Source organism: Diabrotica undecimpunctata, chromosome 7 (genome assembly GCF_040954645.1).
Source record: "Diabrotica undecimpunctata isolate CICGRU chromosome 7, icDiaUnde3, whole genome shotgun sequence".
NCBI lineage: Eukaryota > Metazoa > Arthropoda > Insecta > Coleoptera > Chrysomelidae > Diabrotica > Diabrotica undecimpunctata.
Genome location: NC_092809.1, coordinates 99682751 through 99702578, shown reverse-complemented (window position 1 = coordinate 99702578; position 19828 = coordinate 99682751). Strand labels below are relative to the sequence as shown.

The window sequence follows — 19828 nt, the reverse complement described above, 5'->3', positions numbered from 1 at the left end:
TTTTCTTTTTTGTCGGAAGTGTTTTTTTTTTGCTTTCAAATGTTGGTGGTACATACAGGGTGTTTAAAAAAAAGATAACACAGTCTCTAGGATAGGTAAAAAACTAAAAAATAATTGGGGTTTGCTCAGTAAAAAATCTTTGTAACGCCATCCGTTTACAAGATAAAGGGAGTTAAAGAAAAAAAATGTTCCACATTTTTATGATTTTGCCGAAACTACTGGCAACATTGTAATACAATTTTATACAAATATATTTTGGAAGCTGATACATCACATGAATTTGTTTTTATATCTGACTCTCATAGAGGACACTAGTTACACGGTTCGTACCAAGTATTATTCAACATAACTTTTTTAAGGGTAGAATTATTAATCAAAATTCCAAGTGAACTTAAACATTATACAATTTTCACCAAAACGGTACTCTTGGTAAAACTCGGTACTTTGTACTGTTTTCGGTTTATTTTGATTTGAAAATTATAAAGTAATAACCGATGCTGGTATAAAGTAATGATAAAGTTATTAATTAAAAAAAAATCTCAAGAATAAAATTAAAATAAAGACTAAGAACATAAAATAAAATTCAATTAGAGTAAGTGTTCAAAATGTTCTCCGTTTTCATGAATACAAAAGTCTATTCTTTTTTCTAAAGAATCCATTAATCTTCTAAACGGTTGGGGATCAGCTATGATGTCATTAAAGTGACGTTAAATTCTGTCTTCCAATTCTTGATGTGAATTTACCTTTGTAGCATAGACTTTTTCTTTAACATCCGACTAAACTGTGTAGTCCAAAGGATTAAAATCGCATGACCGAGGAGGCCAATGAATCGGAGCTTTTGTAACTCTACCAATTTCTACAAATTCACTCAAATAATTTTCAGCGTTTTCAATTTTTCATTCCTATTATTTTCAGAATGAACCGCAGAGGTTTGACAGTCCAGGAAACGATTGATGGAATAGAATAATAATAACATCCCAAGTGTTATGGACTTTATTTGGAAAACTCCTCAACAAAACTTTGTTCCCAATAAACAAATCCCTCTTCGAAAAGAGGGCATACCTGTATTAGATTTAGATCGATCAGTAACGGAGTTTGACATCTTTCTGGAATTGTACCCCAGGAGTATATTAATCCACACAGCTTATTGTACAAGTCAACGACTATGGTCTGTTCAGTTTCAAGAAAAGCTCGACGTAAACACAGTCGGATGCGTGGGTCGGTGGGTCATCGTAATCTTTTTTTGTCATTGGTTAGAAAATTTATTTAGGGTTTGATAAACTCTTTGAAAGCCAACCTTCGCACGTTTGCTCAAACCGATGTTCAAAAAACCCGAATAGCTGTCTATATATACTTTTTAAGCTCATGTGACAAGTTTTCCGTGAAGGACTATCGGAAATCTTGGCATACTTCTGAAACTGTATCGTCTTAATTCCGCCAAGATTCATTAAAATAGTAAACTTTTCTATAAACACTGACTACAACTTTATACTATTAGCTCCTTCTGAATTAGATTGTCAATTATAGACTTCAAAATAAATGACAAAAAATACCTAAATATACGCATACTTACCAGTAATGTTTGATTGATCGATTCTTCTATTTCCTTGAACCTAAAATCCAGCTGAGATGTGTTGTCGAAATACAAAGATGTCAAAATATTCACAAAATCAACATTCGATTCTTTATATAACAACGCTAATGTAGTCACTATTGGTAAATTTATTAGTTTTTTCTCTAATAATTGTTCGTATCCATAATCCTTTGGCATATATTCGGACTAAAAATAATTTAAAATAAACATTGGTTCCATATATTACATTAATATATACGGTAATCGCCAAAATAAACAGTACCGAAATTTAAACGGCATTGAAATTGCGCATACTGTATCGTTCTTTTTTGTTATCGGACTTTTAAATTTTTTGACCAACTTTTTCATTGTTTGTAATTATTTTAAATAAGAATAAATATTTTTGGTTGTACACTTCTCTAAGAAATTAATGCACCACTTTGAAATATTAAAATATTTTATTAGCGTTAATAAAAATTTCTATTGTAATGTTATATTTTGAAAGCCCCTTGTATATGCTATTCGTACACTCTATATTTATTGACTGTGTTTTATCGCTATAGTTTTTTTTGCAACAAAACAAAAAGAAGCAAAAAATGTACTTATTCTATAAATATACTAATTTCCAAGTGTTCACGAATTTTATTCGGCTACTGTTTAATTGTTGATTATTGTTAATTGTGTTTATTAGGGAGCGTCAATCACCTAATTTAACCCGAGATGAATGTGCCCAAGCAGTGATACTGTCGGAAGAAGGTTGGAGTTACCGGAGAATTGGTTGTCGGTTTAATGTGTCCCACACATCCGTCTCACGGGTGTTAGAAAGATTCCTCGAAACAGAGGATCATACACGCAGACCAGGGCAAGGACGAAACCGGGTAACTACCCCTATTCAAGATCGATTTTTACGAATTTCTGCTCTTCGACAACGTTTTGTAACACATCGAAGTCTACAAATTCAGCTTCGAGACGTGCATGCTATACAAATTAGTACTGAAACTGTTCGCTAGCGACTTATTGAATACAACTTAACACCTAGGATTGCCGTCCGGGGTCCTCTATTAACTGCAGAGCATCGAAGGGGGAGATTACATTTTGCCAGAGAAGACGTTAATTGGTTAGAGGCTGACTGGGAAAGAGTGCTATTTACTGATGAATCTCGATTTTGTTTGTACAATAACGACAGACGTATTCGTGTGTTGCGACGACCCAACGAACGATTTGCTCAGTGTAACTTCCCACACACCACATTTTTTGGTGGAGGATCCGTTATGGTGTGGGTTGGTATTTCTTTGACCGCACGTACGGACCTAGTGGTCATACAAAATGGAACTGTTACAGCTGAAAGGTACATATTGGAGATCCTGGAGCAACATGTATTACCATTCGCTCCTTATATCGGTGAAAATTTCTTACTAATGCAAGATAATGCCAGACCTCACGCTGCACAGATCGTCAGAAATTATCTAGAAGAGGTAGAAATTAACACTATGGAATGGCCAGCACATAGTCCGGATTTAAATCCGATTGAAAATCTCTGGGATATCCTTGGTAGGCGATTAAGAGCGACACCGATCCAACCAAACAACTTACAGGAAGTGGGAGAGAGGCTGAACCAGATTTGGAGAGAACTAGACCAAAATGAAATACGGCAATTTATTTTAAGTATGGGCCAACGATGTGAGGCTGTTATACGTAGTAGAGGTGGAAACACTCGTTATTAAGACTTTTGTCATATTTTAGTTTACTTTTGTTATCATTATTTATTTAGAATTTTCCTTTTTATTTTTTTTTCTCCTGTACTTCAACATGTTCTGATGATTAGACAAATTGTTATAATTACTAATAAAATGTAGAGTAAATCTGGTGAAGTTTTATTTTTTATTCTTTGCCTGTTTACAAATAAAATTGAATTATTGAAGTGGTGCGTTAATTTCTTGGAGAAGTGTAGTACCGACCATAGAGAGACATCTAAAGAGTAAAATGCCGTTTAGTTCATATTGTTCATTACTGTTAGCCAAGAGTGTAGAGAAAACAATATGATTTTACCAAAAAAAAAATTAGAACTGCGGCTAGAATAATACTTCATTTGTTTTAAAAAGACAACTAACAAGTGATAATAAATAACAATTCTCGTCAACAGCAATAACAAAATTTGTATGATATTGATTACTTGTTAGGCCCTCTTTAAAGTAAGAAAATTATTGAATAAAAAATGGAAATTATAAAATGTAATTGCTATACACAACATATAACTTTGACATAGCTTTGACAATCTTTTAATGTTATCACAAACTCTCACAAGACTGACCATTGCACCACAGGACCTACTACTAAAAATTTCTGGAATGACCATCTTCCAGACTTCATTATCTCATATTATAAATATAAATCTCATATAAATATTACTTATATCCTTCAAATCCCAAATATGTATATGAAAACCATTAAAAGGTACTTACTTCTGATACTTTAAATGTAACCAGTCTTCGATATACTAATAGAAACGTCTTAAATACTGTTTTATAAACATCGGCATATTCATTTTCTAAATATGCCAACTGATGGGAAGTAACAGGATTCAAAATAAAACTACGCAATGAAACAGCAGCCGATGGTTCAAACAAAATTGTACACCAAAATTGATGAAAGTTGCACTTTAGTAAATACTGTAAACTGTCTATAAAATGAACATTGTTGGTTATGAAACCTATATTCTCCTCTTCTGACTCAGTAAATACATAAGGCTCATAGTTATATAAAATAACTTTTGGCAGCCATCGTTTATCCTAAAAACAAAGACAGTTATTAATAATATTTAACTCTCAAGTGCAAAATTTATGAGAAGGTACAAAAGAATGTAATATTTTAGAAATCACATTTGCATGTCTTTCTCTTGAGAAGTAATTAAAAAACAATAGGTAAGGTAGATAAAAAGTTTTATTCGCCATTTTTTTAAAGATACATATAAAAGAATAATATTACAATTATTAATATCCATGCCCCAACAGAAGCAGCAAATGAACTAGTAACCGATCAATTCTATGACCAATTACAAGTAGAGTGTGAAAATGCACAGAAGAGAGATGCAGTTATAGTCCTGGGTGATATGAACGCGAAGCTGGGAAAAGAACCAATATATGCAGAATCATTTGGTAAGTATAGTTTACATGATAATATTACCAACAACAACGGTATAAGAGTGGCACAGTTGGGAATGGCAAACAAACTAAGAGTTGTTAGTACATGTTTCCCTCATAAAAATATTCACAAAGGAACCTAGATGATACCTGGTACAAATAAATTTAATCAAATTGATCACATATAAGCGGTGGGCAACCTCCGTAACGGATTTTAGAACTTATAGAGGCGCAAATTGCGATTCGGACCATTTCTTGGTTATATCGAAGATAAAACAAAGAATATCAATGGTAAGAAAAGAGAAAGGCACCAAACAAAGAAAATGGAACACATATGTTTAAAAATCTTAAAAAGAAGAATGAGTACCAGCAGAAAATAAAAGTAATATTAAATAAAAGAGGAGAACAAAACAACATTGAAGAAGAATGGAATGTTATCCAAACGACAATTACAAATATGGCAAAGGAAACGTTAGGTGAAACCTCAAGCAAAAGAAACGAGGAATGGTTTGACCAAGATTGCCAACAAGTAATAAATAGCAAAAATATAGCTAGACAGAAATGTCTACAAAGGGATTCCCGATTGAATAGAAGGGCATATGAAGAACTCAGAAAAGATGCAAAGAAAATATGTAGAAGGAAAAAGAGATGTTGAATAGAAAAATACAACAAATTACAGATTATAATAACAGAAGAGAGACTAGAAAATTTTACAAGGAAACCAAGCAATACACTCAAGGATCAATGACAAGATCAACAGTTTGCAAGGACAAAAATGGGGTAATTATCAGCGAGAAAGAGGAAATAATGAAAAGGTGGAAGGAGCATTTTCAAGAGCTGTTAAACCCAGAAAAAGAACAAAACGAAGATGAAGAAATAATTCACCACACAGCAGAACAACTAGTTGAGCAACCAACGTTGGAAGAAACGATAAACGTCATAAAACATCTAAAAAATAACAAAGCACCTGGCACAGATGGAATAACTGCAGAACTGATAAAGAATGGTGGACATGTGTTATGGAGGCGTATCCATAAACTAATCGACCGCATATGGACACTAGAAGCCATCCCAGAAGATTGGAAAGTAGGAATCATACTTCCTATGTACAAAGGGGGAGACAAACGACTCTGCAAAAATTATAGGGGCATAACAGTTTTAAATGTCGTCTACAAGATATTATCAGGAATTATATACAGGTATACATGAAAAATGTGTTAAATATAACATACCTATTTACAACTTGTATATCGATTTCAAACAGGCGTTTGATGGAGTAGATCGACACAAGATGTTAAGGCAACTATCTATGTTAGGGATACCCAATAAGTTGGTTAAACTTATACGAATGACTCTGGGGGGTTCCAAAGCTATGGTGAGAATAGATGGAAATATGACGCAGGCCTTTGATATTGAAAATTGAGTTAGAGAAAATGGCAGACAAGGTGATGCCTTATCAACAACACTTTTTAATCTAACTTTAGAAGCTGTTGTTAGAAAACTGGATATAAACGGCTGTATTAATACAAGATCAATGCAAATATGCGCATATGCGGATGATGTTGCCATAAAAAGCCGCAACAAAAGGGCATTAAGCGAAAAAATTATAGAACTGAAACGAGAAGCTGCTACGTTTGGTCTATATATAAATGAAAGCAAAACAAAATATATGGAGTGCACAAAATCGAATCAACATGAGAATCTGAAGGTAGACAACCATACCTACAAATACGCCTCCACTTTTCCCTACATAGGCTCAATAATAAATGACAACAACAACATCAGTCAAGAAATACAAGCATGGATTCTTAGCGGTAATAAGTGCTTTTATGCATACAAAGACTTAATGAAAAGTAAGTTACTGAATCGTGAGTCTAAGCTTAGAATCTACAAAACGGTAATTAGACCAGTGGTCACATATGGATGTGAAACGAACTACTGATGAAAATCAACTGAGAATATTTGAGCGCAAAATACTAAGGAAGATATTTGGACCAACCCAATGCAGCGATGGTTCGTGGAGAATTAAACCTAGAAAGAATGCCAGATAATCGAGCTGTAAAAGTAGTCCAGAGATGGAAGCCCCAAGGAAACAGAACAAGAGGAAGGCCCCGTAAAAGATGGATAGACAACATAGAGAGGGATCTTAAAACCATGAACATCAGGCAGTGGCGAAGGAAAGTATCCGACAGGGCAGAATGGAAGAACATTGTTAAGCGGGCCAAGACTCACAAAGGGTTGTAGCGCCATTAGAAGAAAAAGAAGAAGACATATAAAAGAATAATTAAATAAATGGATGTGAGGAAAGAAATTTATGATAACTACTCTTTTCCATATTTATTAATTTACAACGCTAAATATGTAAGTAAATAATGTAAACTAGTTTATACTCACCAAAGCAGGTATGATCTCAGTTTTCTTGTCATATAACTTTTTCTGAAGTTCATCTTCGGATGCAGCGAATAGATCCTAAAATCATTTTTATATATAATAAAAACCATCAACCATTTGTTCAATAATTTTATAATTCTTGCTACATAACTTTAATCCCTTATTGTCTTTGTTTTGTAATCATTAAATAATTAGTTAATCAAGGTTTTATTATGTTGCGTGGGACATGATAATAACTAGAACTAGCATTTGGATTTGTCATGTGAAATAGGTCAAAGATCTATAAGCCAAACATATATAACAGTCAATAACTAGCCCTGCTATCTGTGAGGCATGATAATGACTGAAAATGGTAAAAACCTATGACAATGCAAGTCAATATTAACTCTTCAGTACATTTGCTTATATTAATAATATTTCTTATTCAAATTGTATTATTTGCAAATAAAAAAATTGACTTGTTTCAAGTTTAATCTTCTTTAAACAGCTTCTTAATTTTCATAGCTTTTTAAATTTCAAATATAAATAGTTGTCAGTAGTACATATTCCCTTTGTGATACTTGTCTTTAGTAATAATTATCAGAAGTATAATATTCCCCTTTGATTGATACTTATCTTTATCAATAATCGTCTTAAATTGTAAATTTAAGACGATGGCTCAAAAGCAGAGCTTTTCAGGATTGACTCAGTTGTAATAAATGTGGATCAAGTGATAGGACAAGATCCCACTGCAAGATTACTATGTTCATAATGTAGTTAATTAAACTCAAATTTTTACATACATTTAAAATTAGGAGAATACATTGACAATAGATTGCCAGTAAAAAAGTGTCCTCAAATATTTTTATTTAATTAATGGTAATAAATAAATATAAATTAATTCAATTAATTGTAATTAAGTAGTTTTTGACAAAAAATTTATTTCATTAATTTATTTTTTAAGTAAAATATGCTACTCATGGCATATATGCATGTTTTTTATATCAAAGTAAAGCTAATTTGGTTCTTAATATGATGATATAAAGTGGCCTGAGAAAAAACGGTTACAAATTAGGGTTGCCAGCTGTTAAAGATGCGACTTATCAAAGATAAAGTGAAATTATAAAGTGAAGTTAAGGTACAACAACACTGGTTTGACAAAAGTGATAATTTGTATATTATTAATATATATATATATATATATATATATATATATATATATATATATGTATATATATATATATATATATATATATATATATAGTCCATCTAATTTACTTACCGTTGCACGTCATTATCAGTGACAGAGATCGAAGTTGACATAGTTGCCAAAGTATCAAAAAATCCTGAATCCATTTTAAATCAAATAGGTCACATAATTATTGCAAAAGTGGATTATAAAACAAAACAAATTAATATTTAATGTAAATAAATAGAAACAAAACAAGAGTTAAAAAATAATCTTGTTAAATTTGAGCCGCTTGTATGTGTCGTATAAAGATGTAAAATGGACTACTTAACAATTTTTCATTACTTATTAACATTGGTCAACACCGCAACTACCAAATAAGTGTTACCAATTTATGTCAAAATATCACCTTCGTTTGATTACAGTTACAGTGTGTTCCGAATAAATGTTCTTCATAAAAACGCTTTATAATGCATTTATACAAATGAAATGAAACATATTTATGTGTATTTTTTTAAGTTAACATTAATAGAAATCTTTCAATATTATTTCTACGCGTATATAATAAAATATGTCTAGTGGCTGTAATGCCAGTGTACTTATCAAAGTTATTCTAAAAAAGAACACACCTACCGCCTAAATATTTCGTGTTGGTATCATGTGACCTCACGGGCTATGACGCGGATGACGTGCAACGGTAAGTAAATTAAATGAAGTATATACATATATATTTATACATATACTTATATATACATATATATATATATATATATATATATATATATATATATATATATATATATATGTATATATATATATATATGTATATATATATATATTATTTATATATATATATATATATATATATATATATATATATGTATATATATATATATATATATATATATATATATATATATATATATATATATATATATTTATGGGGTTCTAAGGATTAGTGATGCAAGGTGTTGCTTCCTGATAACACCTCTAGCCACTCCTACTCAATTCCTATCCTCAATTCCAATAAGTGTGGTTTAATCACACGGGTGAAGCCCGGTAAACCTGAGCAACCTTACCGGAGATTGGGTAACTAACCCCAGTGGAAAGTAGGGTCGGGGCTGACGAGGAAGGGAGTGGTCCTCCGAAAAGGGGGTTGGGCGATAGGCCACTAACCTATTCCTGTAAAAAAGTACTACTACGAAACCTTCAGATAGGCCTCGGAATGGAAGGATATCAAGACGACGACTTTGGCAACGGAATATGGAATGTATGCTGGGAACATGGAATGTCAGAACGCTAAAAAGACCAGGAACACAGAAGATCCTTCTACACGAACTGAAAAGATATAAAATAGGAATCACTGCAGTACAAGAAACTAAATGGTTGGGAAAAGGTATCGGGGACACTAAAACACTCACTATACTGTATAGCGGTAAAGATGAAGGAAATAAAGAATTTGGAGTAGCCTTTATCGTAGATAATAAAATGAAGCACCTGATAACACACTTTCAAGCCATCAATGAAAGAATATGCAAACTTAGGATAAAAACGCATTTCTTTAACATAACCCTTATAAATGTACACTGTCCCACAAATGAACAGGAAGAAGACACTAAGGTAGCCTTTTATCAAGATCTAGAACGAATCTATGGCTCAATACCAAAAAATGACATGAAAATGGTGATAGGCGACACAAACGCCAATATCGGAAAAGAAGAAGAGTAAATAGGGGTAATAGGGAAACACAGTTTGCATAGAGACACAAATGAGAATGGTCAGTTTCTAATAGATTTCGCAGCTGGAAAGAATATGATTATCAGTTCCACATGCTTCCCACATCGGGACATACATAAGGGCACCTGGATATCACCTGACGGAAATACAATCAATCAAATAGACCATATACTGGCTGAAAAAAGAATGGCGACGAGTATATTAGATGTAAAAAGCAGACGTAACGCAAGCTGTGACTCAGACCATCTGCTAGTACAGACACGGTTTAGATGCAAAATCAGTCCGATAGGTAAAGGAAAAATATCCAAAACAAGAAAAACTAAACTTAGATAACCTAAAAGTCTCTGAGGTACAAGAAAGATTTGAGTGAAGCACTTAAGAATTACATACTCAGATGTACTAGAGAGAGAGAGAGAGAGAGAGAGAGAGAGAGAGAGAGAGAGAGAGAGAGAGAGAGAGAGAGAGAGAGAGAGAGAGAGAGAGAGAGAGAGTGAGAGAGAGAGAGTGAGAGAGAGAGAGTGAGAGAGACAGAGAAACAGAACTTGAGAACAAAAGACGAAGAGCAGATAAACGGTGCAGGCAGAAAAAGAGAAAGTATGAAAACCAACGGATACTAAACATAGAGAGGGAGTTTAAGGAAAACGAAAGACGTAGTGCATACCAATTTATCAAACATCTAAGACAGGGATACAAACCGAAGACTAGCCTCTGCAAAAATAAGAAGGGTGAAATCATTAGCGATATGGACGAAATTAAGAGAACCTGGATGACATATTTTAAGGAATTACTAAACAAAGGAACACAACCACCATTACAACAACAGAGGCAGCAGCAGGCACGGCAGGAGGTGCAACAACAAGAACTGGGGGAAGATGGAGAAGAAAATGAATTAACTAGACCCCAACGCTAGAGGAGGTCCAAATGGCAATCCACATACAAAAAAGCCATAAAGCACCAGGAATAGATAAAATACCGGCAGAATTACTCAAGCAAGGAGGAAGGAATTTGACACAACAGATGTACCAGCTAATACGAGAGATATGGATAGAAGAATAAATCCCCCAACAATGGAAGAAAAGTATAATCTGCCCTATTCATAAAAAAGGAGGCAAACTGTTGTGTAAGAATTATAGAGGCATCTCTTTACTTTGTTCGGGATACAAAATACTCACAAACATCATTAATCGAAGACTCCAACCTCTCACGGAAAAAATCATCGGGTAATATCAAGCAGGGTTTAGGCAAAATAGATCTACCATTGACCAACTATTTACAGTTAAACAAATACTAGCCAAAGCATGGGAATATGACATGGATGTTTACAATCTCTTTGTAGATTTTAAACAAGCCTATGATTCAATAGATAGAACAATTCTACCTAATATATTGGAAGAATTTGGCATACCATCAAAATTAATACGACTAGTGCAAATGACAATGACAGAAACAGAAGCACAGGTATATATTCAGGGACAGATCACTGATGCCATTGACCCCCACCCCCCCCACCCCCCCCCCCCCCCCCCCCCACCCCCCCCCCCCCCCCCCCCCAACGCTCAACGCTGGTGAGCGGAAATAACATACTTACAAACAAATCTACCCAATTATCAGCATACGCAGTGATATAAACATAATGAGCAGAACAGTGAATGCAGCGGAAGAAACCTACGTTGATTTGAAACAGAGTGCAGAAGCAGTAGGGCTAGCAATAAATACAAATAAAACAAAACTACTCATACAAACCAGATTAAATAGACCGGCGCAACAACACTTTATTGACGATATAGAACATGTGAATAGATTCACATACCTAGGAATGATCTGGTCGCAAGCAATGAAGAAGAACCGGAAATAAATAGAAGGCTTATGCTGGCAAATAAAGCCTATTTCGAGATGGGCCACATATTCAAATCGCGAGACGTACACCGGAAAACAAAACTATGGGTCTATAAAACAATAATCAGGCCCATAGTAAGTTATGGTTGTGAAACATGGGTGGTGACACAGAAATCTGCCAATGCATTAGATGTGTTTGAAAGAAAAATATTACGTAGGATACTGGGCTCAATAAATGAAAACAACAACTGACGAATTAGGTATAATAGAGAAATATACGAGCAATATAGCGAACCAACTCTAGCACAATACACTAAACTGCAGAGATTACGGTGGGCAGCACATGTGGTCCGCATGCATGAGAATAGAATCCCCAGAAGATTACTAAATGCAAGAATGCAGGGAAAAAGACCTGTTGGAAGACCTAAAAAGATGGGAAAGAGATGGGAAGACGAAGTCGATGAGGATGCCAGGAACTGCCTAGGAACGCATTCATGGAAAAGAACAGCGGTAAATCGAAATGATTGGAGAAGCCTGTTGAAGGAGGCCAAGGCTCGATTTGGGCTGTAGTGCCATTGGATGGATGGATATATTTATATATATTGTTACGAACATGTATTCTGCGTGGCCCGTGTAACGGTTCCATCTCAACGCAAAGCGACTAGAAAATTCCAGGGATATCGAGTGCGAGAGAGAATAACCGGTCACGTAGGCGAATTAGAGGTGGGAATGTTCTAGAACATAGTAACTTTGGTATATATATGTAACGTTGTTAGGAGTGAGTTGAGTTAATAAGAGAGTACCGAACTGTAAACTTATAAATAAATATATTTATATAAACTCGAACCGCTCGTTTTATTTAATCTCGCTACAGTTGGTGTTACGGTGTGAGTAAAAAAAAATAAATTCAGCAGTGACTTTTGAAAAAGACTTTTGAACTTTTGAAAAGTATTGTCCGTCGGGAACATCCGCGTAGTTCGGTAGTGATCTTTGTACGAAAGAACATTTAAAAAGGACGTGTGTGCCTGACCAAAGATGCTGCTAGTACAACTTTCAGTAAAACAGTTGCGTGAGCAACTGGAAGAACGTGATGAAGACTGCAGCGGGTCCAAGAAGATACTCCAAGAACGACTGAAGACTGTTCTCAACAAGAATGGAGAAGACCCAGGGACATTCCAGTTCCAGTCAGCAGAAGAAGCAGTTTTAACGAAAATAAAAAAAATGTGTCGCAAATGATTATTGAAGAAACTACTAAAAAAATTGAAGAAACTTCTAAAAAAATTAAAGAAACTTCTAAAAAAATGATGATAAATTCGAGACTGTTTCCAAACGATTCGATGAAACGTCCCAAATGATTGAAGAATCTTCTCGAAAGAATGATGAAAGCTTCAATGAAACGTCTCAAATTATTAAAGAAATAGCTAGACAAAATGACGAGAAATTTGAAAATGTGTCCAGAAGATTCGACGAGAGTTCTCAACTAATTAAAGAAGTATGTAATCAATTTGAAGAAGTCTCAAGAACATTCGATAAGATACAGAAAAATGTAAACGACAAGATAGAAGACGTAGAAGAGAAGATCAAACAATTAGAGACCATGATAACTAACACAAAAGTGCTAGCACCAGTTAATACAGTAGCCTTAGATCCGGTAGTGAAAGAAGAGTCACCGAGAGACGAAACGACACATCATATGAGATTCAAATTGCCACCATTTGATGGAAAGTCCTCTTGGTCCATATACCTTAAACAATTTGAAGATATTGCGACAGCCAATCATTGGACAGAACAAGAAAAGGCTGTTTCCTTGACGAGGTGATGCTGCAGATATCCTAAGATCGATTCCTAAGGGTCAAGAAAAATGTTACCAGACCTTGTTCACTCGACTAGACAAACGTTACGGAGATGCCCATCTACAACAAGTCTACAAGGCGCAACTAAGAAGTAGAATTCAACGAGCAAGTGAAAATTTGCAAGAGTTTGAAGCAGATGTTGGTCGTATAGTGCGGTTAGCTTATCCAGAGGCACCAGACAACATGTTGGAAGAAATTGCTGTAGATATCCTCGTCAATGGGTTAAAAGACAATGAATTACAGAAAGCTTTACGACTATCAAGACCGAAAGTTCTAGATGAAGCGCTCGCTGTTGCCTTGGAACATGAAACAGCTAGTCAAACTTCACGGACCCAATGAGTAAGAACCATTGAAGAAGGCGACGAACCAAACGATGAACGTCTGGAAGAAATGGTACAAAAAGTAGTTCATAACAAGATGCCGAAGAGACGAGAGCCCAGATGTTGGAATTGTGGTGACGTAGGTCACATTCGCCGTAAATTGCAAGAAGATGATACAACAGTCGGAAAACTAGAACGGGCCGACACCAAGGGGCAACTGCCGACCTCGAGAAACACAGCCCCCATAGTAACTGTGAACATTACGTCCTCCGGTAAAATTCATAGCTTGTACATCGAGGGTCATATCAATAATAAATGTAGATCGTTTTTGGTAGATACAGGTGCAACAAAAACTATTGCACAGCCAGAAGTGGTACGAGGCCACCTTAAATTATTGCCTGCAACAGTAAAGCTTAGAACAGCAACTGGTGAGATAATTAATACATATGGCGAGGCTAATATGTCAGTATCCATTGGCCAGACCACAGTGAAACATACAGTATTAATTGCAGAGATCTCCGATGAGTTCATATTGGGGATGGATTTACTAAGGAAAGTTGGGGATGTATTGAATGTCAAAGATGGAGTTCTCGAGATCAGGGGTGAAGAGTTGCCGTTTCATGAAGACAAAGAAGATGTTATCAGCTTAATAACTACTTGCGACATAACAATAATAATAATAATAATAATAATAATAATAATAATAATAATGGCAGGGTGTTGAGGAGGCGGGCCCCTGTCATACAATCAGCTACAGCCCAACAACAAGAAGAACCACAAATGAGCCAAACAACAACACGAGCTCCACCCGCTGAAGGTGCTGCGCTGGAACATCAGCCGGCGCTCACTCAAGCGGGACGACCGAGGCAGCGCATGAAATGGACTGTGTCTATTAATGAAAACATTTTGCGTTTCTATTACAAGGTGACGAACCTCGGTCGAGAAACGATCGGCTATCGACAACAACTGTATGCCGAATTTTGCAGGGAGTACCCAGAGATTCAAGTATCTGAACAGCGAATAGCAGATCAATACCGGGTAATTATAAGAAATAATCTTATCCCAGAGGCTAGACGCGATACTATAAGAAGCGAAGTCGAACGGGAGATTCATAACCAAGAGCTAGTTGTGGATCAAGTCCATAATCAAATCCCAAATGAGCAGATTCCTGAGCCCATCATACAAGAAACTCAACCTGTTAACACGCAGCAGGACAAAAACGAGTTGCACGATAGCCTGGTAAGAGAAATGGCAAGTGCCGTACAAGAGTTTAATGGTACAAACCCACTTAGCAGACCACCGCTACCAAAAATAAACTCTTGTAAGAAACTAGGTGCGCTGTTACAAATTATGAACACTGAAGTCCTACCCAATTATATCGTGGAAGCCCATACATTAGAATATTTGCATATGCTGATTTATTGTGCAGCAACAGCAATTGCTAATGTTATGGGCATTAAGATCAGAACACGGCGGGGAACTAATATCGGAAGGACTGAAAACAGAATTGCACCCTGGGAAAAAAGACTGCTGAGTAAAATTGAATTATTGCGCAGGGATATTGGACAAATTACAGAATACATCCGAGGAGTAAGAAGTCGAAAAGTAATTAAAAGAACTGAAGAAATAATTCTGAACACTCCAAGACACTCACAACATGATCCAGAGAACAACACAGCTCAACACTGCCTGGACACATTAAAACAAAAACTCTCCGTTTATTCAGGTCGCCTAAGGAGATACAAAGTTAGTAACAACCGTAAATGCGACAATATACTTTTTGAGAATGCAGAGAAGGCTTTCTATAGAAAACTTAATTCCACCGTAGAAAATGTAAATAAATCCTACCCAAGCCAAGAAGAAATTCATGAGTTTTGGGGAAACCAACTTTCGACGCCAGCTACTCATAACAACAATGCTGGATGGATTGAACAAACGACGAACAACTGTCAACACTACAGTAATATTCCTTATGAACCTTTCACCACTGAAGAAGTCTCGAACATTATCAAAGAGCTTCATAACTGGAAATCTCCTGGACCAGACGGAGTTCAAAACTTCTGGCTAAAGAAGTTTTGGAGTGTTCATGAGCTTTTAACAGCATTTATTAATAATATTATTTCTAATTCACAGGAAATACCATCATTTCTTACTCAGGGAACCACTTATCTAATACCAAAGGATCAAAGTAACACCCAAGATCCAGCAAAGTACCGCCCAATTACTTGTCTTCCAACTTTGTACAAATTGGTCACATCTTGTGTGGCCCGGCGTATCTACCAACATTGTGCTCTGAACAATATCATAGAGCCTCAACAGAAAGGATGCGCTAAGGGGTCCATGGGCTGCAAGGAACAACTTATTATCGACTCAGTCATTTCTAACCAGGCATACAACAAAAAAAGAAACCTTTTTACTGCCTTCATTGACTACAAGAAGGCTTTTGATTCAGTGCCGCATGAATGGCTTATAGATATATTGAAAATATATAAAGTTGATGATAATCTCGTGACCTTTTTGAAGCATATAATGGCAGAGTGGAAGACTAAAATTCACCTTCAAATACCGGGTGAAATTAATATCGAAACTGAAGATATCCCTATTAACCGGGGGCTTTTCCAGGGGGACTCGTTAAGTCCACTTTGGTTTTGCCTAGCAATGAACCCACTATCTCAGCTGCTGAACTCTACTGACTCAGGTTTTAGCATCAAAAATAACAACACTGTTGTAGCGAAGCTTAATCATCTGTTGTATATGGATGATTTAAAATTAATGGCTTCCACTCGAAACCACCTAGATGAGATGCTAAAAACTGTAGAAAATTTCTCAAATGATATCAGTATGAATTTTGGACTAGACAAGTGCCGTATACTAAACATAGTCAGAGGAAAGGTTCAGCCCGGAGGTTTCGATATGCAAGATGGCCAAAACATCGAGGCAATGGGTGAAAATGATATGTACAAATATCTCGGAGTAAAACAAGCGCGGAAAATTGACCATAAACAAATGAAAACCGAACTAACTTCGGAGTTCGTGCGAAGAGTAAGACAACTAAATCGGTCATATCTTAACAGTAAAAATTTGTTTAAGGCATTAAATACGTACGCCTGTTCCGCGCTGAGCTACTCATTTGGTATTATAAAGTGGTCAAAAACGGATATAGAGGGTCTTCAGCGGAAAGTAAGAACACTTCTCACAAAGGCGCAAAAACATCATCCACGTAGTGCAGTAGAGAGAACAACATTACCGCGGTATCAAGGGGGAAGAGGACTTATGGATATAGGTGAGCAATTGGATAAACAAATTGCTAATTTAAGAACTTATTTTCAGGTACAGGCTGAGACATCTACTTTACATCGAGCAATTTGCTCAGTAGATGATACGACGCCGCTTAAACTGAGGGAACAAGAAATGCGCATAAACCACCTGACTAAGCAAGACAAAATGCGCGCCTGGATGAGTAAACCTCTGCATGGGCGACATCTTAATGAGATCAGCCAAGAATATGTCGACAATACAGCGTCGAACTATTGGTTGACATCAGGAAAGATGTTTCCCGAGACTGAGGGTTTCCTACTTGCCATTCAGGATCAGGTTATTCCAACTAAAAATTACCTGAAATATATTGTTAAAGATCCTCAAGTCCAAAATGACAAATGCCGATATGGATGCCAAGCCCAAGAAACTATCCAACATCTTACCGGTGGCTGCCAGGCATTTGTCGGTACTGATTATAAAGACCGTCATGACTCAGTAGGAAAGATTATCCATCAAGAACTAGCTGACAAACTGGGACTTCTCCAAACCGACCATCTTCCTTATTATCAATACGTCCCTGATAGAATGCTTGAAAATGACAACTACAAGCTATACTGGGACCGCACTGTGCTTACAGACCAACCAGTGGCCCATAATAGACCCGATCTCATACTAGTTAATAAAATTACTAAGCAAACAACACTTATTGATGTGGCGATACCCAACACCAATAATTTACGTGTTAAATACAACGAAAAGATCGCCAAGTACAGAGATCTAGAAATACAAATCAGGAGACAATGGAGAATGGAAAGTACCCAGACGATACCTATTATTCTTTCTACCACTGGAGTCATCCCGAAGAGCCTCCTAGAAAACATAAAAAAGCTGGGTCTAAATGAACATCTATATAAGATTATGCAGAAAGCTGTGTTACTTTCAACGTCCAGATGCGTACGAAAATTTTTGGGAGATACACCGACATACCAAGTCACCTAGGACTCGATAACATGGAAAGAGTCCCACCAGAGCTCAATCCTTTTGATACCGTAGATATCTGGGATGAGTAAATTTTCCCCTTAGAGGGAGTGTGAGCCGTATGGCTAAATCTGGGATAATAATAATAATAATAATAAATGTAATCAAAATAAAATTTTGATGACCAGACCTGATGGTTACTGCCGAGAGGGAAGTTTAAGGATGGTTGAAGATGTGAATAATGCCTAGTTCCTAACGGCAAAAGCTTTGGTGAAAATTCGAGACGTCGTTCCTGTAAGAGTTATAAATTTAAAGGGAACTGATATTAAGTTAAGTAAAAGAACTTTGATCGGACAGTGTGTTCCGGTGGCTTCCACTGGACATAAGAAGGATAATGGCAAAACAAGCATAGTAAAGCATAAAATTAATACCGGAGACGCTCAGCCAATCAGACAACAACCTAGACGACTTCCATTTGCGAAAAGAGATGAAGCCGAAGACATCATCAAAGATATGAACAAACAAGGGGTAATTGAACCATCAAACAGTCCATGGACATCACCAGTAGTGCTAGTAAAGAAGAAAGATACCTACAGCTCAATGCTTTAACTAAAAAAGATAGTTATCCTTTGCCCAGAATAGATGATACTTTGGATACACTTTCTGGTTCTTGTTGGTTCTCCACACTCGATCTGAAAAGTGGATATTGGCAAGTAGACATGGAGTGAGTTGAGTTGATAAGAGAATACTGAACTGTAAACTTATAAATAAATATATTTATATAAATTCGAACCCGAACCGCTCGTTTTATTTAATCTCGCTACAACATATATATATATATATATATATATATATATATATATATATATATATATATATATATATATATATATGTATATATATATATATATATATATATATATATATGCATGCTTTAAAAACTCACAAAACTGACACTTCAAACCAGTAGCATAATGAACATTATGCTACTGGTTTGTACAAAAAATGTCAGATGATTTATAATTTACTGAACATACATGACATCCCATAAAATACTAATGTAAAAAAATTATTTAATTTCATCAAACATGGATGGATATATTAGTTTTTATATATTTTTTTAAATAATAATATACTTTTAATAACAGATAATATACTTTACTATACGTTTTTAAAAACCATGTGTTTATTGTAATATAAAATTATATTTATAATGACTCACAGAAGCTCAAACATTGTACTTGGTTTGGTACCATCAAGGAATATAGAGGCATATGCCTCTATATTCCTTGTCAATATGCCTTCCCATAATTTCCTAGCTTTACTGGAAACTTAATACTTCTGTCTAGAATCTTACAACCTCTAATTTATTATATTTAAATTTTCTCCATGACTGCACAGTATGTTTTATAATACATAATTGTACAAACAAGAAAGAAAAACTTATTGTGGGAATCCCCTACTACTACCTAAGAATAATTTATATTTATTGCAAGTTATTGATATTATCATTGTATAATAAAAATTAATAGCAATATTGTTAACAACTATACTTTCTCTAGTTAATACCTACA

General features: G+C 35.4%; 1 protein-coding gene across 1 annotated transcript in view; it reads right to left on the bottom strand.

Annotated features, from left to right (window-relative positions):
- Positions 1-19828, bottom strand: part of LOC140445647 (activating signal cointegrator 1 complex subunit 2) — a 42163-nt gene that overhangs the window by 21894 nt on the left and 441 nt on the right. Inside the window, exons 3-5 of the mRNA XM_072537869.1 lie at positions 7108-7182; positions 4036-4362; positions 1574-1780 (exon numbers count right to left, since the gene is read on the bottom strand). Coding sequence (XP_072393970.1) covers positions 1574-1780; positions 4036-4362; positions 7108-7182 — 609 coding nt within the window. The remainder of the gene's footprint in view (positions 1-1573; positions 1781-4035; positions 4363-7107; positions 7183-19828) is intronic.